This window comes from Podarcis pityusensis, assembly GCF_964106645.2.
Source record: "Podarcis pityusensis genome assembly, chromosome: 13".
NCBI lineage: Eukaryota > Metazoa > Chordata > Lepidosauria > Squamata > Lacertidae > Podarcis > Podarcis pityusensis.
In genome coordinates this window covers 42,397,393-42,422,314 of record NC_138038.1, presented here as the reverse complement: position 1 = coordinate 42,422,314, position 24,922 = coordinate 42,397,393, and the positions used below count along the sequence as shown (strand labels likewise).

Genomic DNA, 24,922 nt, shown 5'->3' with positions numbered 1-24,922 from the left:
TCAGTTTATTTGATTACATGTTGTAGTTTCATGTGCTTGATCTCTTTATTTATTTGATTGCATAGGACGTTTTCATCATTGTCAGGGAGTAATAATTGTGATTCAATCTCAAGCTTCTGCATAGGAAAAGAAAACCAAAGTGCTATAATATCAGTTTTAAAATGAAATGTCATTGTTGATTAAGCATTTGCAGGTTAGATTTGTATATTGTTGCTATTGTTATTATTTAAATTTGTTATCCACCCTTCTCCATAAAAGCAAAAGCATGGCTGTTTAGATAGTTTCTTTGGAGGATATTCTGTGAAAGTCTTTAGAATCATGTCTCTACCTTCCCATCAGAAATTATTTCCTTCCCTGTCAGCTTCCTTATTGCTGACTTCACATCTTTGTTTCTCAGAGTGTAGATTAATGGATTCAGCATAGGGGTGATGAGATTGATATTGTAAAGAACATGGGTCAGCTTGTCTACTGTGATAGCAGATAAAGGCTCAGTGTAGATAAAGATGCAGGGTCCAAAGAACAATGTCACCACAATTAGATGGGAGGCACAGACACTGAGGGCTTTGCGTCGTCCCTCAGGAGAGCGGATCGTCACCAGGATGGTTGCATAGGAGATCACCAAAAGGACAAAGCAGCTGGCTGAAATGAGGCCACTGTTGGAGACTATGAGAAGCTCAGTGATGTAGGTGTCAGTGCAGGCCAGCTTGATGACCGGTGGGACATCACAGAAGAAGTTGTTCAATTGGTTGGGCCCACAGTAGGGAAGGCCTATAGTGAGGAGTAATTGAACCATGGAGTGGATGAAGCCCCCAGTCCAAGAGGCTGCCACCAGCCAGCTACAGAGCTCCCTGTTCATGATATTGGGATAGTGCAGAGGCTTGCAAATGGCCACATACCTGTCATAGGCCATGACAGTGAGGAGGAACATCTCAGCAGCGGCCAAGAGATGGAGGAAAAAGAGCTGGGCCATGCAGGCATCAAAGGAGATGCTCTTCTTCTCAGACAAAAAGTCCACCAACATCTTAGGGGTTGTGACATGGGAGTAGCAAAGGTCTAGAAATGAGAGGTTCCCAAGCAGAAAGTACATGGGTGTTCTCAGTCGAGGGTCTGAGGTCACTGTCAGCATGATCAGGCTGTTTCCTACTAGGGTGGCTGCATAGACTAGGAGGAAGAATACAAAGAGGGTGGCTTGGGACTGCCATGTTGGAGAAAGGGCCACAAAGAGGAATTCATTGACTCTGGTGTAGTTTCCTTTCAGGTGATCCATTTTGCCTGCAAAAGTGGAAAGAAGCATTTTTTAATTATTTAGTTATTTAATAAGAATTTTGATAAGTGGCCAATTCATTAAAGCAGATCATGGGGGTGCAAAATAAAATAAGAAAACCTTACAAAATTGGCTGCTTGGCTTCAAGTGTAGCCTTACATAGAGTGCATTGCAATAATGCAGGGGTCAGCTATAACCAACCAACCAACCAACCAACCAAATAAATAAATAAATAAATGCTGTCTCCAGGGCTATTCCTACTGAGAGTAGATCCATTCAAATGAATGGCCCATCATTTTTATTGGCTCTCCCCTGAATAAGACTACCATTGAATTCAACTCTAAATCACAAAACATGGATCAGATTATCAAGACTGAATCTAATCAATTCTCTAAAAGTGCTTGGTGAAGCTAAAAATATTATCAAGAGATGGACAAGTAGCCACTACCATAAAAACTTTCAGTTGGTAAAGAAAATAAATCAACAGGAGATAACTGTGAGACAGTCAGGAAGGCTTGGCCAAGTGATTATACTGTTCTAACCTGTACACTAGGGAAAATTTGGTCCTTTGAGTAACCTGGATCCAGGTTGTTTAAGCACTTTATTCACTAACAATAATACTGTTACCTCCAAGGGGCTTTTAAAAGCGTGCAGTTGGACCTAAAATGTGGATGGCATATACGCAACTTAAATCAGGGTAGAATGTGCTCAGTGTTCATGCTTAAAACAAACTGTCCAAAACACCTTCTTATTTTTTGGCCACAACCTCCTCTTCTTCACCATCTTCAGGCTGGTAACATTTTGCCCCATCCTTATAAATACTGCTAAAGTGATCCTTCCCCTCTGCTTTTGATGACTTTAGTTACCAACTAAGGCAGATTCCTAAATGAATTAACCATCACTGATAGAATGTAAGCAAGGATTGAACTATGCTTTGCAGTTGTTCAGAGCTGCTCTTCTTCTTCTTCTTCTTCTTCTTCTTCTTCTTCTTCTTCTTCTTCTTCTGGGTGTCTGATGGGGAGTTGAGATATTGCCTGGTTAGCTCAGTAATATTCTGGCCTAGTAATAGAATGACAGACAGTGCACAGCATTCAACACTATTGTAGTATGTTAATAAGGAGGTGCTCTGGCCAAATGCTGGGATGCAGCATTCTGCACTAGCTGCAGCTTCAAGTGTAGCCTTACATAGAGTGCATTGCAATAATGCAGGGGTCAGCAAACTTTTTCAGCAGGGGGCCGGTTCACTATCCCTCAGACCTTGTGGGGGACCGGATTATATATATATATTTTTTTTGGTGGGGGGATAATGAATGAATTCCTATGTCCCACAAATAACCCAGAGATGCATTTTAAATAAAAGGACACATTCTACTTATGCAAAAACATGCTGATTCCCGGACCATCCGCAGACTGGATTTAGAAGATGATTGGGCTGGATCCAGCCCCCGGGCCTTAGTTTGCCTACCCATGCAATAATGCATTCTAGAAGTTGCCAAGGCTTGCATGGCTGTGGCCAAGCTGTTCCTTTCCTGGCAAAGCCATGGTATGTCCCACAGAGGAACTTACGGTCTTCAGATAAAAACATCCTGAAGGTCCCAGGCCACAGAGAGGTTAGACTGGCTTCAACCACAGCCAGGGCTTTTTTGGCTGTGGTTCCAATCTGGTGGAACGCTCTGTCACAAAAGACTAGGGCCCTGCGGGACTTGACATCTTTCTGCAGGGCCTGCAAGACAGAGCTGTTCCACCAGGCCTTTGGTCAGGGCGCAGCCTGACTCCCTCCTTTGGCAATCTTCACATAACTTTATCTTAATGGTTGCCATCAATTTGATTTGATTTTAATTAATTTTATAATGAAATGTTTCTAGAATGTTGCACTATTTTATTGTTGTTAGCCGCCCTGAGCCCAGCTTCGGCTGGGGAGGGCGGGATATAAATAAATTTTATTATTATTATTATTATTATTATTATTATTAAACAGATACATTACAGGGCCCCGTTAGTCCTGCCACCCCTGACTCCTGTCTGGTTTCTTTGACCCGTGATGGGGCTTCTAGGTGGTTTTTAAGCATAGTTGCCAATTGACACTCATTACCCCTACAGTTCAAAAAGTCCAAAATCAGGCCCAAAGTTCAAAATCATGTGAACGTTTGAATTTCCAGATACATTTGATCAATATCTGAAGACTTTTATTTCCCCACTCTTCTGCCATACAAACTACACATACTGTATAGGTGCCTGGAGGCATTTACTGGTGTAAGCTTTTGGACACTGACAGCAATTGCCTGGGACTGCCAACTTTCACAGGTTGAATGTCAATAGCAACAACATTTTAGGTATACAGTGTAATATCTCTCTGTCTGTCTGTCCATCCAATCATTTTATATATCTGGTCTCCAGAATGTCAAGGTTTCCACAGAATATACAAGGTGTAGGAATCAGTAAAACTGTCAATTTCATTTTAGCAATTTCCCATTTTTGCAGCATCCAGTTCACTATATTTCTATATCAGTTTGACGGGATGCAAAATAATAATATACATTTGGGGGTGCCAAATGTGGCCTCATAAAGGCCTCTTATTATGAAAGATTACCAAGGTCTGCCCCTGCGCAATTGGCTAGGGAACTACAAAGTCAAGTTTTACAAAATGCCAATAAACCTCTAGTAACTTCCAATAGAAACTAGATCCAGTTAAGCACTATATCCCTGGAACTACTCAGCACTTTAAACGGGATGAGGGTAACAAGTTCTGTTTTCTTTATTTACATATTCATAAACAGCACTTTCAAACGCAATATCGTAAGGTAGTATATAGTCTAATTAATACCATAAAACCATAAAAGCATCCATAAGAGCCAAGGCACTGCTTGTCATGAGTTCACTCTAAGCACCCTTATAGATAGGCTAACACAATTAGTAGTGGGATGCCTTCTTCACTAAATTTTCACAACATACAGTGTACCTCGGGTTACAGACACTTCAGGTTACAGACGCTTCAGGTTACAGACTCTGCTAACCCAGAAATAGCGCCTCGGGTTAAGAACGTTGCTTCAGGATGAGAACAGAAATTGTACCGTGGCGGTGCAGCAGCAGCAGGAGGCCCCATTAGCTAAAGTGGCACCTCAGGTTAAGAACTGTTTCAGGTTAAGAACGGACCTCCAGAACGAATTAAGTTCTTAACCTGAGGTCCCACTGTATTCAAGTCCTTACACAGAAAACTCTTCTAATGATCACCCACGATGACAGTGGGTATCATTTAACACTCTCCTAATGAAGCAGTTTTTAAGGTATCTTCAGTAACTCTAGCAAACATGATTAACACCACAGTCCTAGAAAAGTGTGGACTGGAATGCAAACTTTATGTCATAAAATTATACTTTACCTTTTGAGGACCCAGGAAGTTCTGCGTCAGGACATTTTAAAATTCTATCCATATTGTACATTGGGGGTAGGGGATGGGGATAAGAGAGAGCTAATGAAACCAATAAAACTGCCACATAATACCTTATTAGTCCTGACAAATGTCAAATGTCTCCTTTAATAAGGTGATTGGGAGATTGCTATCAATAGCTGGCTTTTTGTGTGGTCCAAGCAATATCTAAGATTAAGATCTCTTTCTGGGCCCTTTCAGGGTGTCATCATCTTCAGGTAGGATTCAGTTACTTTATGGCGAATTCAGATTGTACATTTACAGTTGTTTGGGAAATCTTGCACTCTAGACACGCTTCCCCCCCAAATATTTAACTTTTTTTCTGATAAGAAAAATGCAGAGGGAAGTATGTGCCAACACGTCCTTGATGCAATGTTGCCTAACCAAATTACAAATGAATTGGGCTGACTGCTCAATAAACAGGGTCTTCTGCAAGCGCCCAGAAGCTCTGCTCCCCACTCTAGCTAAGAATTGTGCAATTGAGATGCCTACCTAAGAGGAGAAACTGCAGTTGGAGGGGGAAAACATACACAGAGAGAAGGCAAGAGATGAATTTGGGACTTGGGAGTTAACAGGGTTTGGGGGAGTACTGGATAGCTCCCTGTGAACCTGATGTTGGCGGGTGCAGTGGTCCTTGACAGTCTATTAGGATGTTTAAGCTATTCCAGCACCTATGCTCAGCTTGTATTTTTGCAAATAAACACACATATTACAAAATGCCAATAAGCTTCCAGAGATCTCCCTCCAACAGGAACCAGACCCAGGCAACCTGGTTCAAGAGGCTGGGCAGACTTTTGAAATACACATACTTGCAGAAAGATAAATAAACCCAATCCCAGAGAGAAGAAAATAGGAGAATCAAAGACCCTTCTTTCCAATTGTCTTCTGCTTCACATGAGGACTTATTGTCTCAGTTTGATTCAACTGTGTGTGCCTCAACAATCTTGGGGACTGGATGTGGTGTGTGAGATGAAGCAGCCAGAGGGTTGCTCTCCACCCATCCCCAGCATTATCACCACCACCATTATCCCTTATTATTTGGCTTCCCCCCCGAAATGTGACCCAGAGCAACTTTGAAATGGAACCACCACGTGCCACCTCAAGTGATTGCCTCACTTTGCCCTGCTTCTCTATTTGACAAGCATCACAAGACAATTGAGAGAATTATGGAATAATCACAAAATGCAAAATCTCCCCCTAAAATCTCTCAACCCCAAAGCATCTATCATCACAGAGAATTAGAACAGGGCTGCCAATTGGATGCCGCCCAGGGTTTATTCAACCCTAGCTCCAATCAGTCCCAGGCAACATGCTCAAGGATGGTAGCTGTGGTCCAGAAACATCTGGAGAACACATTAGCTAGCTGTGAATTACAAGACAGGTTCTATCCCTTTTCTGCAAGCTAGTCTGTGTCTGAAGGAGGGAAATTGGTTAGCAAATTTATATCAGGTCTACCCCATCAGCCCTGTGTGTCGCACTTGCACTCTCTTCCTTACTCACTCTGAGGTTGCACAGGGAACATCTCTTCACAGCTAATCAAATCTTGGAGTGTGAAGTGAGAAGTGGTCTTGCAGTGTCACTCAATGACTTTGAAAGCTGGCAAATGGGAACAATGAAAAGTCTTATTTAATTATCTCTTTGAGTCTTGGCACATATGTGTAGGCATTAAGGAGCTGGTGAGTGTGGTTGCAAAGGGAGTTTCTTTCCAAAGTTACTGCTCTGGTATTCCCAGTGAGAGAAGGGCAGTAAACTTTGAGAACTTGCAAAGGAAATTCCTCCTCAAGCCAGTTTTCCTTTAATCTTCACTTAGCAAGTCCATTAGAATGGATTTGTACATTGCAACCACCTTCTTGCTTTATAAACCTGAAAGCAATCCACAGTGTTGCAACACCAGTGTTCACGGGGCTTTACAGTATTGAATAGACCAAGACTCTGCCTACATTCCTGTTTTGCCTTAGGTGGTGAAATGAGACCAGCGGCCTGTACTCTTCCCATAGCAGAGGTTCTGGTCTAAACCAATTGTAGTAGAGTATTTTATTTACCAGAAGCAAGATGGTATAAATAGGTGAAGGGGAACTTGTGACCATTCAGCTCTCACCCAGAAAAATGAAGTAAAGGCACTTATAACAAAACAGGAACTTTATATGTTTATATAAGAGGTTGTAGCTTAACAATGATGTTTAATAAGTCTTTACTGAAGACATTCTAGCAGACAGAGAAATGCTTCCTAGGACTGGCTATTGTTTTACTCCACCCAAAGAACACTTCCAGCCCCTCCAAATCTTAACTCTCTCTTTAGGTAAAGAGAAAATTGTCTGGCCACAGACTATTCCTAACGTCAACACTAACCCACTCTGTTTCCTCTATCCTATCTGAGTCTGCTCGGCTAGCCAGAGCCCACATTGACCACAGTGCAGGGACACATGGTAGACACGGAATGCAATCAGCTTTTTATTAACAGAAAATAACAACACAGTAGAGTCCTCTGGTTTCTCTTAATCCAGCTGAGATGTTGCTGAAATTGATCCCTAGCCCTGACCTTCCCCCTCTAGCCTCTCACTCTGGATTCGTTTCAAGCAGACAAAGGCTGTGTTGAGGGGGGGGGGCTCCTCCTCTAGACCTGTTTGGCCTGTTGTTCGGCAATGTGCAGGACTCTCCTCGAGCGGGGTGTCAGAGGGGGAGGAGAGCCAGCAGAATTGGGACTGTTCTGTTGTTGGGCAGCAAGGGCAACCTCTGACTCCTCTTTGTCTGAGTCTGTGCTCACACTGTGACTCTCAGTCTCTAACCCTATCCTGGAATGCCCTCCTTCTTCTGACCATTCTTGATCACTCAACCCCCTTGCTTCTTGCACCTCTGAGCTTGTCCCTTCTGCAGACTGCTCTTCAGTGTCCCACCACCATGATCCAGGATCTAAGTCATCTTCTGTGTCCTTCCTGAGGGGATCTTGGGTGGGCAGCTTCCAATGCTCTTCCTCATCCAGCCAGTCCTTGACATCCCATTCCCCCATGCCTCTTGATTAGTTGATCTACTTGTCAGCTCCCACTGGCTGTTGGGTCACAAAGAGGCAGACCCAAGGGTTGTCCATCACAACATTCATATAAATATATATTTGGTATATTTTTATGTACACACACTGCACCATATATTAGCAGGTTCATTTTTTATTGATTACTTAGCTTATTGTTATTTTTGCATATTTTAAACCTCTTTGTTTATCTGAGTATATGCAACATTTACATCACACCTAGGAATAAAAAATTGGGATTCAGTCAGAAGCTTGAAGGTAATCTACCTAAGACACGAAAACCATTGTTGTTTAGTCGTTTAGTCGTGTCCGACTCTTCGTGACCCCATGGACCAGAGCACGCCAGGAAACCATACTGCCCTAATATATATTTAAAAATGAAGATTCCTTACTGTCTAAGGACTTGCTCATTAAGTTTGTAATTTGCTGTTGTTATCATCATTCAGATTTCTTAACCACCATAAAATCAAAAGAATAGTTTTGGTCCTAAAATCATACATCCAGAGTTTCAATGCCCCTCACATGTTTTTTAAAAAAACACATTAGTTTAAATTATTGTTTTTGAGTCACTGCCATTACATATTTTGCCCAGCTTTGCTGTTGTGAAGGTCTTTATAAGCAATAATCCAGGGAATCACATGTCTACCTTCCCATCAGAAATTGTTTCCTTGATTGCCAACATTCCTGTGTTTTTTATTCTTTTGCTTTTAACTTGTTTTTATTTTGTAAAATGATTTTACTGTATGGTTCGTATTCTAAATTATCATAAACCACTATGATAGATTTCTATGATACAACAGTATATAAATCTATTTATAACAAAATAAAATAAATCTTCATTTTATAATACTTGTCTTTATTTACAAATATACAGGACAGTTAAAATATGCATGCCTATGGATGGGACTTACTTCTGAGTAGACATGGATGGGATTGCACTGTCAGTCTAGATCAGATTTGGTGTGCTCAATGGGACTTGGACTAGGGAAAGGGTAGACTGAGTTGCACCCTTTATGTACCAGGATTTGCTTTAACTTTTGAGAGCATCGGTAGTTCTGCATTAAGAAATTTTAATATTTATCGATAATGTACACTGGGGGTTGTGGTGCTGGCTGGACATGAGATGGTTGGTGGAACCAGGAAAAGCTGTTGGATAAAGCCTTATCAGTCCTGAAAAAAATGGCAAATGTCTCATTTGACGAGGGGGGGCGGGTTTGGTTGCTTTCAATAGCTGCCCCTTTGAATAGCCAAGAAGTAAAATCTCTCTTTGGGTGCTAGTAGAGTACCACCATCTTCAGGTAGGGTTCAATCACATGCCAGCAAATTCAGGTTGTGCATTTACAGGTGATTAGGATGTCTTGTGCAACAAACATGCCTCCAAAAAATATTGCACTTTCGTGCTATGGGACAGACAAAAGTATGAATTAACACTTCCTTGATGCACTGTTACCTAACCTCCCCTCAAATAAATCATGTGGGCTCACACTCTCTACTCTCCAACACAGCTAAGAATGGTGAAAACAATCTGTCTGAGAAAAGAAACTGCAGTCAGTGAAAGAAAGAAGGGGGGGTAGACAGAGGGACAGAGAAATGACTTTGGGGCTCTGGGATTTAAGAGTGATTGAGGTGCTGGACAGCTCCCCAGGAACCTGACAGAGGTGCATTGGACCTGGACAGTCTGGGGAAATATTTAGGATACAACTTCACCTGCACCCAGCCTATATATTTCTGAATAAACACATATACTGGAAAATGTCAGCATTCTGGTTTAACAGGCAATCTGGTTTAACAGGTTGTGTAGGCTTTTCAAATACATAAGCATGCAAAAAGAATGAAAGAATCCCAGAAGAATGAAAAAGGACAAACAGAGATTCCTCTTTCAGCTCCCTATAAATACTTTTCATTCCAGTTTGGTTTACTTTTGTCTGCCTCAACAATCTTGGAGAATGTCTGTGGTGTGTCAAAGGAAAACCAGAGAGCTGCTGCCTCATAACAGTAATATTATCACCACCATCACAAGTATCTTTAATTAGCTGCTTTTTTCACAAAACCTAACCCAAAGCAAGTTATAAAATGGTACCAACATGTGCCACTGAGGGTGATTGCCTCACTTTGCCCAATGGTAGTGCCAGCCCTGCTTTTGTGCTTGATAAGGACTGCTAGACAACTGAAAAAATTATGAAACAATCACAAGATGCAAAATGCCACTCCTTAAAATCTCTCAAAAGTAGCTATAGTCACAAATCCTATAATAGAGAATTGGTGGCAGCCAGTGGGATGCTGCCCAAGGGTTATTCATCCCCAGCTCCAATCAATCCCACACAGCATGGTCAATGGTGATGGGAGTTGTAGTTCAGAAACATCTGGAGGACACCTATCTGGGAATTACAAGACAGATTGTAACATTTTTTGCAGCCTAGTTTGTGTTTTAAGGGGGGAAATTGCTCGGTGAATTTAGAGCATGTCTACCCCATCAGCCCTGTCCATCTCACTTGCTCTCTCCTTACTCACTCAGAGGTTGAATGAGGAACATCTCTCCACAGCCACTAAGATCTTGCACTGGGAAGTGGGAAGTGGCATTCCAGTGCCACCCAATGCCTTTGAAAATCAGCAAGTGAGAATGATGAAAAGACTTCCTGATTTATCTTGGCAGGGCAAACTGATGTGCTGAGTATGGCGGAGCTGAATGATTGTGGTTGCAAAGGGAGTTTCTTGCCAAAGTTACTGCTCTGATGTCTCCAGCGAGGGAAAGAATTTGAGAATTTGTAAAAGAAATTCCTCCCCAGTACAGTTTACTTTTAAGTGGCATTAATTATGTGCCATGTGTAAGGTTCCATGGTGTAATGGTTAGCACTCTGGACTCTGAATCCAGCGATCTGGGTACAAATCTCGGTGGAACATACTCCTTCGTTTTAAGGGACTACTCCTTAGTTTTTAAGGGTCTAAAACGACAGAGCCTAGGGCTGGCCACATGACCTGGAAACTGTATGCTGGCTCCCTCAGCCAATAAAGCAAGATGAGCACCACAACCCCAGAGTCGGTCAATACTGGACCTAATGGTCAGGGGTCCCTTTACCTTTACCTTTTATGTGCCATAGGATGGATTTGTACTTTGTAAGCACCTTCTTGATTTAAAAATTTGAAGGGAATTGATGTTGCTGCACCATAATTGTCCACAGTACTTTACAACATGAAAAAGAAAAGAGCTCTGCTTTCAAGGATCTTACAGTTTAAAAGAAGGAAGGGTAGAGAGAGATAAACAGGGAAAGAGCATGTAAATGATTTAGTAGCACCTGCTTGGATTTGGCTACAGGATAGGTGACAGAAGGGCATAGGGATCTAAGGGGTTCACAGAAAGTGACTGTTAGTTTCCCCTTCCATGTTCAGAATAGGCAATCTGGATCAGAACCATAGTGTGGGGAGAAAGGGTTAAAGACCATGCATGTCATGTCCCCAAAATAATTGGAGTAGGGTGGTTGTTTAGAAATAATTACTTTGGTAGTGTCAATGAAATATGTTTTTGGACTCAAGAGTGTTCCCAGTTCTGCAACTTAAAATATCACACTATCAGGTTTATTGAATGTTATATATCAAAAACTGATATTTTTTGTTTAATACACATACTAAGTTTATTTAATTACAGGTTATATTCACATGCATTTAACCTCTTTTTTATTTGATTGCCAATGATATCTACATCACAGTCAGGCAGTAATAATAGGGATTTGACCAGAAGCTAGCAGGGCTTTTGCATAGGAAATGAAAACTACAGTGCCATAATATTGGTTTTTAAAAATGAAGCCTCCTTACTGATAAAGGACTTGCTGATTAAGCCTGTAGGTTCTTATTGTTCTTGTTAATTAGATTTCTTACTAACTCCTCAGCATTAAAAAAGAATATGATGGGTACTTAATTCATATTTCAAATGTGCCAAAGCACATTTTTAAAAGATCAGTCCAATTTTTATCAAAAATGGTTGCTTTCAACACTCTCCAATTACATGCTACACCCAACTATGCTGCTGTGAAGGTCTCTATAAGCAATAATCCAGGGAATCACATGTCTATCTTTCCATCAGAAATTGTTTCCTTCCCTGTCAGCTTCCTTATGGCTGACCTAACATCTTTGTTTCTCAGAGTGTAGATCAATGGATTCAGCATGGGAGTAATGATATTGATATTGTACAGGACAGGGGTCAGCTTGTCTACTGAGATAGTGGATAAGGGCCCACCGTAGATAAAGATGCAAGGACCAAAGAACAATGTCACCACCATTAGGTGAGAGGCACAGACATTGAGGGCTTTGCGCCGTCCCTCAGGGGAGCGGATCCTCACCAGGATGGTGGCATAGGAAGCAACCAAGATGACAAAGCAGCTTATTGAGATGAGGCCACTGTTGGAGACTATGAGGAGTTCAGTAATGTAAGTATCAGTGCAGGCCAGCTTGATAACCGGTGGGACATCACAGAAGAAGTTGTCCAGTTGGTTGGGCCCACAATAGGGAAGCCCTATAGTGAGAACTAACTGGACTGTGGAGTGGATGAAGCCCCCAGTCCAAGAGGCTGCCACCAGCCAGCTACAAAGCTGCCTGTTCATGATATTGGGATAGTGCAGAGGCTTGCAAATAGCCACATACCGGTCATAGGCCATGATGGTGAGAAGGAACATCTCGGTAGCACCCACAAAATGGAGGAAAAAGAGCTGGGCCATGCAGGCATCAAAGGAGATGCTCTTCTTCTTGGACAAAAGGTCCACTAGAATTTTAGGGGTTGTGACTGTGGAGTAGCAAAGGTCCACGAAGGAGAGGTTCCCCAGCAGGAAGTACATAGGTGTTTGCAGTCGAAGGTCAGAAGTCACTGTCAGCATGATAAGACTATTTCCTACTATGGTAGATGTGTAAACCAGGAGGAAGACCGCAAAGAGGATGGCTTGGGACTCCCATGTGGGGGATATGGCCATCAAAAGGAATTCATTTATTCTTGTGTGGTTTTCTTTAAGGTGCCCCATTTAGCCTATAAAAGGGGAAAGGAAACATATTTTTTTATTCATTCATTCAAAAATATTTTCTAAGCTGCCAGCTCATTGAAGAAATCATCTTAGTGTGCTATAAAATTGCTAAAACATCATAAAATAGGTTCCTTGAGAGAGAGGACAGGGAACAAGTAAGTAAACCAAAGCTAAACCCAGTGTTTATCCCTTTCAGAGTAAACCAATTGAAATGAATGAACATGGCTAGCTTTCATTTGCTTCTAAGTGAAGGGGGTAGTTTTGATTCACTTCTCTATGCATGAAACATTTATTCCAGAACTAATCGTCTGCATAGCTTTTTCTGGAAGATGTTTGAATAGAATATATTGTGTTAAAAAGCCAGGAATTTTTTCTGGGGGTACTCAAGGTTATGCAGTACTGACACCTTTCTTTCTAGAAGAAAAACACTGTTTAAAACCACCACTTTATTCCACATCCCTTTATCCCTTATTTACTCAAACCTCTGTTGTTGTTGTTGTTGTTGCTGCTGCTGCTGCTGAAAACTGTCTTTTTCTTCTGTGTCCCTTCCTTCCCACCTTGCTCAGACCATTTCCATCATTTAAAACTGCTATTTTCTGTTTGGTGTCTCTTCACCACTGCTTTGGGCAAACTTCTGCTGTTATAGAATCAAAGAATCATAGAACTGTGGAGCTGGAAGGGACTCAGAGAATCATCTAGTCCAATGAATTTCCAATGAAGAAGAGTGAAAATTGATGTTTTAAACTTTTCCGTCTTCCATTTCTCAGTTGCCTTGTGTGGGAAAGTTAAAGGATACAAGGCCCTCTAATATTCCATTGTATCTACTACCATCACTCCTGGTACCATTTGTTGTCTTTAACATGAGGTTCTACATTCAATGTGGTAATTTAGAAAGGATATTTTAAACATCCATATGTGCACAGCATCCATCAACTGAACTTAAGATTCTCTATCTGAATAAGCAAAGTGACAGCTTGCTCTTAAGATTTTCATATTAAAGATGAGCAACATATATCAGTATGGGTTGTATACACAAAGGGGGCTGCAGAACAGGAGAAGGTATGGAAATGATGGTGATCACACAGAAAGGGAGAACTAAGAAGAGAAAGAAGAAGGGTGGAGAGATTAAAAAAAGAGAGTGAAGCTGAAAATGGAAGTGGAAAGGGGGTTGCTACCCCCCCCCCAAAAAAAAACCCAGAATGAGTAGGAGGAATGGGAATGAGGTTGAATATGAAAGCACTGGCATAGAAAGGTATACAGCATGGGAGTTGGGCAGAATGTGAAAACAGTGCTTAGATGTTGAAGTCTTTGGGAGGGGGGAGATACAAGAGGTAAATGCAGTGGTTTGTGTGCAAGAGAGGTTGTAGAAAATGTGAGGCAGGCATGAGGTGAAGGTGAAAACAGCGGAGCAAAGCATTTTGTGCTTACAGGAATCAGTAGGCAATTGACAGAATTGTGGAATGGTCACAATCCACAGAATCTCTGCCTGACCTCTCTGAACTCAAAATCATCTATCACCCCCATATCCTACGATAGAGAATTTGAATAGATATAGCCAATGGAATGTTGTCAAGATGTTAATCAACTCCAACCAACCCAGCCAACATGGTCAGTGATGATGGAAGTAATAATAATAATAATAATAATAATAATAATAATAATAATACAGTGGTGCCTCGCAAGACGAAATTAATCCGTTCCGCGAGTATCTTCGTCTAGCGGTTTTTTCGTCTTGCGAAGCAACCCTATTAGCGGCTTAGCGGATTAGCGCTATTAGCGGTTTAGCGGCTATTAAAGGCTTAGCGGCTTAGCGGATTAGCTGCTAAAAGGCTATTAAAGGCTTAGCAGCTTAGAAAAAGGGGGGGGGGGAGCGGAAAAAAAATCTCAAGACTCGCAAGACATTTTCGTCTTGCGAAGCAAGCCCATAGGGAAATTCGTCCTGCGAAGCGCATTGAAAACGGAAAACCCTTTCGTCTAGCGGGTTTTCCGTCTTGCGAGGCATTCGTCTTGCAGGGCACCACTGTAATAATAATAATAATAATAATAATTTATTTATACCCCACCCATCTGGCTGTGTTTCCCCAGCTACTCTGGGTGGATTCCAGCAAAATATTAAAATACAATAATTTATCAGATATTAAAAGCTTCACTAAAGAGGGCTGCCTTTAATCCAGCAGCATGTGAAAGGCATAACATTGATTAGGTATGAATTAAAATATAGATTCTAAACCTTCTTTGCAACTCAGCTCGTGTCTGAAGGGGGGTGATTTTTTTTTAGCAAATTTGAATCTGAACTACCCCATCAGCCCCATCCATCTCACTTGCCCCTTACTCACTCACTCTGAGGTCACTTGAAGATTACACAGAGAACGTCTTTCCACGGCTGATCCAATCTCAGTCTGAGAAGCAGCATTCTGGTTTTGCTTGATGACTTTGAACTCTCCATGCCAGATGGAAAATGGCAACAATGAAGAGGATGCTTGATTTATCGCTTTAGATCTTGGCAAGGTAAACTGGTGCTATGGGCATTCAAGAGCTGGATGATCATTGTTACAAAGGGAGTTTGTTTCCAAAGTTACCACTCTGACATCTGGCTCTGGTGTCCCCAGTGAGGCAAAGGAAACAAACTTTGAGAACTTGCCACCATCTGCAAAGCACAGCAAATTCATCCTCATGCCCCGTTTAGATTTGATCTGAACTCACTGAACCCAGCAGAGTAGATTTGTGCAGTGGATTAGCCTCCTTGTTTTACAAATGTTAAAGAAATCGTTTTGTTTCATCAGCAGGGTACACAGTGATTCACATCATAAAAGAGAACAGGCCTCTGCCTCCAAGGAGCTTACAGACTAAAACTTGATTCAAGAAAAACAAGGAAGGAAGGATAGAGAAGGAAAGACAGGGGGAAACAGAGAACAAATCTTTAACTTGGGTTCAGCTACAGGATAAAACCCTAGTGGGCTTTGGACCCCCTGGCAGGCCAAGAGTAACCCACAAACCAGATCTCCCCCCCCCCCCGAGTTGGAGGAAATTTGTTTTCTGCTGCTCAGGAGGGTATCCAGGGCAGCTGTCTACCAGCTCCACCTGGTACACAGGCGGAGACCCTATCTGCCCGCGAACTGTCTCGCCAGAGTGGTGCATGCTCTAGTTATCTCCCGCTTGGACTACTGCAATGCGCTCTACGTGGGGCTACCTTTGAAGGTGACCCAGAAACTACAACTAATCCAGAATGCGGCAGCTAGACTGGTGACTGGGGGCGGCCACTGAGACCACATAACACCGGTCTTAAAAGACCTACATTGGCTCCCAGTACATTTCCAAGCACAATTCAAAGTGTTGGTGACCTTTAAAGCCCTAAACGGCCTCGGCCCAGTATACCTGAAGGAGCGTCTCCACCCCCATCGTTCTGCCCGGATGCTGAGGTCCAGCGCCAAGGGCCTTCTGGCAGTTCCCTCATTGCGAGAAGCAAAGCTACAGCGAACCAGGCAGAGGGCCTTCTCGGTAGTGGCGACCGCCCTGTGGAACGCCCTCCCATCAGATGTCAAAGAGATAAACAACTACCTGACATTCAGAAGACATCTTAAGGCAGCCCTGTTTAGGGAAGTTTTTAAAGTGGGACATCTTAGTGTATTTTTGGTCTTTGTGGAAGCTGCCCAGAGTGGCTGGGGAAACCCAGCCAAATGGGCGGGGTACAAATAATAAATTATTATTATTATTAGGATCCAAACCAACGAATTCCAATTAAAAGGTGGGGAGGGGGCTTGTCTGATGGTATGAGCTGTGCAACAGTGGAGCAGCTTTCCTTAGAAGGCACTGGACTCTTCCTTCATTAGAAGTGTTGAAATATAGGTTGATGTCTGCCTATCCCTACCAGGGATACTTACTTACTTACTTACTTACTTACTTACTTACTTACTTATTTAACTTTGATCCTGCCATTCCTTGAATGACCTGAGGAAAGCTTATGCGGTTCTCCCCCCACCCTGCCCTGCCCAATTTTATCCTCACAACAACCCTGTAAAGAGGTTTATACTTAGTGAGAACGACTGGTCCCATTTTACAGCTTAGTGAAAATCAGTGTGATTTTAAAGTGGTGGGAGCTTCTAGGCCTTATGAAGATTTTTTGTGAGAGAGTGATGCATAGAAGGAATAAAATGAACACCATGGGATAACTGGATACGCATGATAAGACATATAAGAACATTTATTTGCTTGCAGAACGCTGTGCACTTTAAGCTTCTAAGTGGGCAGGAAGGAAACTTAGTGGAGTTGCGTGTGTTGAGCTGGTAATTCCACCTTCTGAATTAAACAGTGGTGAGGGTTTATGAGGCAAGCTGCAGACAGAGAAGAGGAGATTGTTCTGGCACTTTCTTATGCCGTGAACAACTTGATGCAGATCACTGTCATGTAGAAAAATGGGTGTTATTGCACTTTTATGGACTGGATCCTGAGCTGCTTCTTCTTTCACAATATATATGTTAATGGTAATGTATACTGAGCAACACGGGACACGGGTGGCACTGTGGTTTAAACCACTGAGCCTCTTGGGTTTGCCGCTTGAAAGGTCAGTGGTTCGAATCCCCACAACGGAGTGAGCTCCCATTGCTCTGTCCCAGCTCCTGCCAACCTAGCAGTTCGAAAGCATGCCAGTGCAAGTCGATAAATAGGTACTGCTGTGGCAGGAAGGTAAACAGTGTTTCTGTGCGCTGCTCTGGTTTCCATCACAGTGTCCCATTGTGCCAATAGCGATTTAGTCATGCTGGCCACATGACCTGGAAAGCTTTCTGTGGTCAAACACCGGCTCCCTCGGCCTGAAAGCGAGATTAGCGCCGCAACCCCATAGTCACCTTTGACTGGACTTAACTTTCCAGGGGTCCTTTACCTTTACCTTTTATTGAGAAATAATATATTTGTGTAGAACTACCAGTCATTGTACAACACATGGAAGATATGCACATAATCTGTTCATGAATGGGAAATTGTGTGTACTCCTCTCCCATACATATTGGGGGACATGCATATCTCAGCTACATCTTATACATTCTCCAGACATTAGGCATACTCTCTAACAGACTTTGAGGGATGTGCATGTGTCGGACCATTTTGTACATTCTCCAGGCATAATGTGTAATGTCTGTGGTATCTTAATTTCATTATGCAAACTCTCCAGCAGGCCTCAGGTAATGTACACATCTCAGTTTTTATTATTTCACAGCAGGGTTTTGTATTCTGGCATTGAAAATATTTCTTCATTTCACACTGCTGAAGGACGTTAGCACCATTTAAAAAACAAGCTTACTCCATGAAACTGAGCTCAGTAGAACAACAGAGAGAGCTTATTAATAGTTCACTTAACCAACATGTACACCTTTAATATAATTTACTTACAGGCATTTTATCCCATGTACTTGTTGAAAGGCAACTGATAATTTGTTAGATTTTTTTTAAGGACTGCTTCTAAAATTTTATTTCACAGGAGTCTCTGAAATAAATTTATTCTGTTATAGAGCACACTAGAATTTAGTTGGAATTTACATGATCAGCTTTAGTGCAAAAAAAAATGCCATTTTCTGTTAGAATTTTCCTATAATTTGAGCGTAAGCTGATGAAGTCAAGAAACGACTATTCAAGAGGTAATTGAATAGAATATTTTATATGGATGTATTTCAAGAGTGTGAATGTGTAGAGGCAGAAAGGGGTTGGGGAGATCAATCATAAGCGAAAGAAGCCACTGGAAAATTGTGGAGAAATGGTGTTTCCTAATGATGTTTCCTTATTAAAACTGACCATATCTTCTCACCCTTGGTCATGCAAGGAAGACCCCAGGATGACTACCATTCTATTGATCTCATGTTTTCTTGCACAGGAGGTATCTGTTGACCACCTTCTTCATAGCTGTGGTGATCTCCTTGTTCCTGAGGGTATAAATAATGGGGTTTAGGAGCGGAAAGATTATTGTGTGGAAGACAGAGACCACCTTGTCAGGAGCATATTCATCAAAGGGTCGAGCATAGATGTAGATGGCAGGGGTAAACATGAAAATGACTATGGTGATGTGCGAATAGCAAGTGGAGAGAGCCTTGCTGGCTGACTCACCAGTGGTGTTCTTCTTCAGCATGGTGAGCAAGAAGATGTAGGAAACCAAGAGGGCCACAAAGCAGACCACAGAGATGAGGCCACTGCTGAATATCATTACCATCTCCTCAGCAAAGGAGTTAGCACAGGTGATCCTCAGAACCTGGGTGATGTCACAGAAGTAATTGTCCAATTCATTGGGTCCACAGAATGGAAGGCGGAGGATCAGCACAACTTGGATGAGAGAGTGGACAAAGCCGCCAGCCCAAGAGGCTATCACCAGTAGGATGCACAAGCGCCGGCCCATCATAGTGGAGTAGTGCAAGGGACGGCAGATGGCAACGTAGCGGTCATAGGCCATGACTGTGAGCAGGAACATCTCAGAGGCACCCACAAAGTGGAGGAAGAAGAGCTGAGCAATGCAGCCCCAGAAAGAAATGATCTTGCGCTCAGCCAAGAAATCAACTAGCATCTTGGGGGCAGTGATGGAAGAATACCAGATGTCCAGGAATGCCAAGTTGGCCAATAGGAAATACATGGGTGAGCTGAGATGAGGGTCACTCCGGATGGTGATGATGATAAGCACATTGCTTGGCAGGACAATCATGTAGAAAGTGAGGAACAGGGCAAAGAGGAAAAGTTGGACTCCACGTTCATGTGACAGTCCTGTCAGGATGAACTCAGTCACTTGGGTGCTGTTCCTCAGACCCTCTAAGTGGGTAGACTTCAGCAACCTAAGTTTGGCCACTGCTGTGGTGTCCTCCATACCTCAAGTGAAGTTTAAGTGATCTGAACCTAGATAGGAAAGGGGGACCAGAAAAGAAAGAAAATAAAAAAGAGCAGTTGGGAAAGAGGAGGAGATAATGAAGGAGCGTCTCCACCCCCATCGTTCAGTCTGGATACTGAGGTCCAGCTCCAAGGGCCTTCTGGCAGTTCCCTCACTGCGAGAAGTGAAGTTACAGGGAACAATGCAGAGGGCCTTCTCAGTAGTGGTGCCCACCCTATGGAATGCTCTCCTATCAGATGTCAAAGAAACAAACAACAACAACAACAAATTATTTATACCCCGCCCTCCTCAGCCAGGGCTATGCTCAGGGTGGCTAACACTGAATATAAATTACAATAAAACGTAATAGAAAAAAAGGAAAAGGGGGGGGGGAACAGTTAATTAAAATACAGCTTAAAATACGGTTATCTGATGTTAAGAAGACATCTGAAGGCAGCCCTGTTTAGGGAAGTTTTTAATGACTAATATCTTAATGTATTTTTTAATCTCCTGTTGGAAGCCACCCAGAGTGGCTGGGGAAACCCAGCCAGATGGGCGGGGTATAAATAAATTATTATTATTATTAACCTTTGAATTAAAGAAGACCTTCTCGGTGGCTGCTCCAGGACTCTGGAATTCCTTCCCTGGAGAAGTTAGATTGGCTCTTTCCTTCCCTGCAGGTGAAGGCTTTCTTATTCCAATAGGGTTTTGGTACCTGACTGCTTTTAAGGAAAGGATGAGTGCTATGCTGTTTTTATTATAATTTTCTGTATGTTTTAATAGATCATATATCTCTTGTTTTCTATGCAGTGATGGGTGAGTGATTGGATTAATAAATAAATAGACACATGAGTACATCAATTTAGCCTAGTCTTTTTACACACACACACACACACCACCCCATATTATGATTATGTTTATATCCCACCTTCTCCCCTGACAGGTGACTCAAAGTGACATAGAGAAGATAGGACCAGCTTCCTTTGTTCTTATTTATGTGTTCCTATAACTCAGCATAACACAGCTTCCTTTGTTCCTTAATTCACCAAGGACCTGATTAGGTGCCAACCACACCAAATAAACCTCATTTTCACTTTTTCATGGTGTTTCACCCTAGAGCTCCACTTTACATTTTCAAACAAATCGCCAATATAAGGGAAAGTAAGAGGGAGCTGGTGTCATCACAGGAGCCAACTCTTAGGGGCCGAGGTCCCTTCAGCTCCCCTCCCAAGTTGATGGGCATTGCCATTCAAATGGTGCTTGTGCACTGCATCTCATGAGTGGGGCTTACCTAGGCTCCCCCCACCGTTTTATTCAAGTTGGCACCTTTGGGTGTCATTGTGTGTAGGAGGGCAGAGAAGAGCAGCGGTGCTGTGTCTGCCTTTCATCAAAGCAGCAGCTGTGACATTAAAACAGAAAAGTATTTGTAAGCTACTCTGAGCAGCTTCCTATGGGTAGGGGTTATCAATCTTTATATTAAAGTGGCAAGCCTGATATTGAGGACCTCATGAAAGATGTTCTAAGTCAGCCAATGTGATCCCTTTCAGATGTAGTTGGACTATAATTCCACCTGTAGTCAAGAATGATAGAAGCTGAAAGTCTAACACCTGGAAAGTACCATGTTGGCTATTCCTGTATTTAGACAACAGAAATTACTTCTGTGTCTTTTGCTGTCACTTGAACACAGGAGCCAAAGGTCCATCCGACTGGCAGCAGCTCTCCAGATTTTCAGAAAGGTCCATTTTTCCTAACCCTATCTGAAGATGTCAGGGGCTGAACCTGTGACTTTCTACATGCAAACAGATGTTCTGTCACTGAGCTGCAGCGCTTCCACAAGCATGTCTCTGTCACACCCCCGTAAGAGCTCCTTCCTAAAAGCAACAACAGAGTCTTGTGCAATCTTAATGGCTGACACTTTTATTATGGTATAGGCTTCCATGAACTCAAGACTGCAGAAGCTTATGCCATAATAAATGTATCAGTCTCTAAAGAATAATTACATGTCTATAGAGATTTATAAAGAGTTTGGATTTGATATCCCGCCTTTCACTCCCTTTAAGGAGTCTCAAAGCAGCTAACATTCTCCTTTCCCTCCCCCCCCCCCACAACAAACACTCTGTGAGGTGAGTGGGGCTGAGAGACTTCAAAGAAGTGTGACTAGCCCAAGGTCACCCAGCAGCTGCATGTGGAGGAGTGGAGACGCGAACCCGGTTCCCCAGATTACGAGACTACTGCTCTTAACCACTACACCACACTGGTGGGTTTTCTCACACCTCATTCCTTTTCTCAGTATTTTCTTATTTATATATTCCTTGGTGAACAGCAAATAGTTCAGCAGTGTCGTAGCATCAGTTGAAAACAGACTTCTCCAACCAGGTGCCCTCTAGATGTTGCACAACTACAGGTTCCTCCATCCTGGGACATTGACTATGCTGACTGGTGCTGTTGGGAACTAGAGTCCAGCAATATCCTGGGCTGAGGAGGAATGGTCTAGAATATGGGAAGCCTGGGTTGAATTCGCTAATTCCTAAACGACCTCACATGGGAGAGAAGAGAGCTCCCACGAACTCTTTGGACGACTCATGAAATAAATGTGAAATGAACAAATATTCTTTCAGTTTCACGGTTTCCCCAATGTTAACAATTCTGTGCTCAGTTATTTCAAAACATTCCTGGTTTAGCTTATTTAGGATGTGTTCAATACCTCAGGCAAATTGGCTGAAATAGGAACCTATTACTCTCCTCTCATTTGGTCCTTTCTCATCCATTAGTCAGCTGTTTCAACATTCTTGCTCTCTGATTTCTTTCCATCCTAATATCTATCGTCAGCCTTCAGTCATACCTGACTAATACTTTACACACACCATACTCACTTCTTAGTCACACATCTTTTTCTGACCTACTTCAGACAAAACTCCCATTAATGAGGGGCGATCCAAGAAAAATTAAAAACAGTACGTCCTAGCATCAATTCTGCAGAGTGCTATAGAAATAAATTTCTGAAATCAAAGAGGTATTTCTTGCTTCCTGTAGCAATCATACTCTCTGTAGGAAAAGGCATTACCTTAAAACAAAGGGCATCCTGTAAGCCTTTTATGGGGAAGAATCACTCGCAGGACTATAGGGACTATGGATTAGCAGAGTCTGCATGGCACCTACCAGCTAAAGTGAAGCCACTTCTTTCCACCAGCACAGCATTTGCTCTACCTGAGAGAGCATCTTCTTAGCAACATATGATTTGATCTACAAAATGCAATGCCCTTAATGGGCTTGGAAGTTCTGGATCGGTTGGGGCCCAAGAGAGCATGCGCGACTTCTGGGCGACATGCAGGTTGCAAGGGGAATTATTAAAAGTGCAACTTGGGTTTTCCCATGGGGTACTCAGAAGGAAAAAACTTTGAGGAGCTCCCCTGGCTACTGAAAGTTACAGTGGGAGATGAGAAAGGCAATGGGCCAGCATCCAAGAATTCCCTGTCTGATTCATTATATCATCGCAACAAACCTGTGAGGTAGGTTAGGCTGAGAAGCAGGGCCTAGCCCAAGGTCATGCAGTATGCTTTGTAGCCAAGCGGGGATTTGAACCATGGTCTCCCAGGTCCTAACCACTATACCACACTGTCTGTCAGTATTATGTAGGGACTGAAAAATCTGTCAATTTCAGTTTCCCTCAGTTTCTCATTTTCCCAGTGTTAATTTCAGTTCCACACATTTCCACAGTTCACAACCACCACTGTCCCTTTAAAAAGTCACCACAGAAATTTGCCAGCATTTTAGTGCACATTTCCCCCATACATATATACATATATTGGAATGACATTTTACCCAATATACACATTTTTAACAGCGTGTACTGCATTTTTTAACAATATGCAATGTATTTTTCTATGTTCTTTTCACCAATAGATGCAGTTTTACACATATATTTCCCTAAAATACAATTCTGTGCCTTTTTGCATAGGATTGCACCGGTACCTTTACCTTTTTTACTTTTACCTTTTGCACTGGTAGTTTAAGATTTCAGCAGGAGCTGCTTGGTTTGGGATTAAGATGGAATGGGAGGTAGAGTGGTTTGCTATTGGTTCATCTATTTCTTAATAATACAGTAACACACACACTGTATTTTTCCGTGTATAAGACTAGGTTTTTTTGTTTAAAAATTATTCTAAAAAGTGGGGGTCTTATACATGGGTAGTGCATAGGACGGACGTTTGATTGGCTTCTGCCGTGGCTTTCAGCAGCTATTGGGCATGTCATTGGTTGCTGCATCAATGACTGGTTTTGATTGGCTGATGCTGCGGCAATTGGGCGGGGCCATTGGCAGCTTCTGGCAGAATGGGGACAGACAAGAGGTGAATTTTGTGACACGTGCCACCTCCCCCCATTTTCTTAAATTTGAGTCCCCAAAAATAGGGGGCATCTTATACATGGGGATGTCTTATACATGGAAAATTATGATATGTGAGAAACCAAGTTTTCCAGGAAGCTTACAGTAATAATAATAGTAATAAAAACCTAGAAGAACAGAAATGTATAATACAACATAAAATGGATTGCAGAAGCAAATTAAAAAAAACACAACTATCTCAACCTTGGAACAAAAAACATACATGGAATTGTAGTGCTGTTATTATTGTTGTTGTTGTTGTTACTGCTGTTGTTGTTATTTTAAAAATCTATTTATTTAATTTTCCAGATTAATATTTACATTCACATAATAACATAATATATAAAAACAAGATTCCCAAGAATCCCTTGGACTTCCCTCCTCCCCTTTGTGGGTATTATTGTTAATACTTTCCTTCTGCATCTTTTATATTAATCCAAATTTGCGTATCTCCATTATGTCCATAGTTCATTGTAACATTATGTTATTCCAATTCCACTAATGATTTTAACTGTTTACAATGGTTGTTAAGATAAATTATAAATTTTTCCCATTCCTTGTTAAAGCCTTGGTCATCCTGATTTCTGATTCTTCTGGTCATTGTTGCCATTTTGGAATAGTCCATCAACTTAATCTGCCATTCTTCTCTGGGAGGGACTCTGTCTTCTTTCCAGCTCTGGGCTAATAACATCTGCACAGCCGTCAGTGCGTACATAAATAATATTTTCTGCTCTCTTGGAATTTCTGCACATAACACATATTTGATCCTGTTTTATACATTTTTGCTAATTTACTCGGAGTTAGATACCATCAATACATCATTTTCATATAATTTTCTTTCAAACATACAACATGCTGTAAATTTAAAATCACATTTCCATAACTTCTCCCATGCTGCAAATTGCATATCATACTCAAAATCTTTCACCCAGTGTATCATTACAGATTTAACCTGTTCATCTTTTGTAAACCATTCTA

At 42.0% G+C, this 24,922-nt stretch overlaps 4 protein-coding genes across 10 annotated transcripts in view; 1 reads left to right on the top strand and 3 right to left on the bottom strand.

Annotated features, from left to right (window-relative positions):
- Positions 1–86: 86 nt before the first annotated feature.
- LOC308461355 (olfactory receptor 4Q2-like) lies at positions 87–18,950 on the bottom strand. 6 transcript variants are annotated; one of them, XM_080978214.1, is made up of 3 exons: positions 18,816–18,950; positions 18,520–18,634; positions 87–1,272 (listed from the first exon to the last, which is right to left on the bottom strand). In XM_080978214.1, exons 2-3 carry the CDS (start codon positions 18,527–18,529, stop codon positions 317–319), a joined length of 966 nt encoding a protein of 321 aa, XP_080834340.1. In that variant the 5' UTR covers positions 18,530–18,634; positions 18,816–18,950; the 3' UTR covers positions 87–316. The 6 variants fall into 6 exon arrangements, with proteins under 6 accessions (XP_080834340.1, XP_080834337.1, XP_080834342.1 ...); XM_080978211.1 differs by lacking the exon at positions 18,520–18,634 and adding an exon at positions 6,192–6,287 and having other exon boundaries at positions 18,816–18,926; XM_080978216.1 differs by lacking the exon at positions 18,520–18,634 and adding an exon at positions 6,192–6,287 and having other exon boundaries at positions 87–1,161; positions 18,816–18,926.
- On the bottom strand, positions 11,691–15,191 carry LOC308461357 (olfactory receptor 4Q2-like). 2 transcript variants are annotated; one of them, XM_080978219.1, is made up of 2 exons: positions 15,063–15,191; positions 11,691–12,727 (listed from the first exon to the last, which is right to left on the bottom strand). In XM_080978219.1, exon 2 carries the CDS (start codon positions 12,720–12,722, stop codon positions 11,772–11,774), a length of 951 nt encoding a protein of 316 aa, XP_080834345.1. In that variant the 5' UTR covers positions 12,723–12,727; positions 15,063–15,191; the 3' UTR covers positions 11,691–11,771. The 2 variants fall into 2 exon arrangements, with proteins under 2 accessions (XP_080834345.1, XP_080834344.1); XM_080978218.1 differs by having other exon boundaries at positions 15,059–15,190.
- LOC308460892 (vomeronasal type-2 receptor 26-like) overlaps positions 17,389–24,922 on the top strand; it is a gene marked incomplete at its 3' end in the record, with an annotated part of 285,070 nt that continues 277,536 nt past the window's right edge. Inside the window, exon 1 of the mRNA XM_080977423.1 lies at positions 17,389–17,405. The remainder of the gene's footprint in view (positions 17,406–24,922) is intronic.
- On the bottom strand, positions 18,568–19,830 carry LOC308461892 (olfactory receptor 4M1-like; the record flags this gene model as incomplete). Its single annotated transcript, XM_080979060.1, has 1 exon — positions 18,568–19,830. The coding sequence occupies exon 1, from the start codon at positions 19,558–19,560 to the stop codon at positions 18,568–18,570; it is 993 nt and encodes a 330-aa protein (XP_080835186.1). The 5' UTR covers positions 19,561–19,830.

Excerpts from the sequence above, each read along its gene's own strand:
- LOC308461355 (XM_080978211.1), bottom strand. The coding sequence starts at position 6,213 with ATGTTCCCTGTGCAACCTCAGA. Across the intron at positions 1,273-6,191 it reads GTTCCCTGTGCAACCTCAGA|GCAAAATGGATCACCTGAAA; the intron begins GTGAGTAAGGAA and ends CCACTTTTGCAG.
- LOC308461357 (XM_080978219.1), bottom strand. The coding sequence starts at position 12,722 with ATGGGGCACCTTAAAGAAAACCACACAAGAATAAATGAATTCCTTTTG.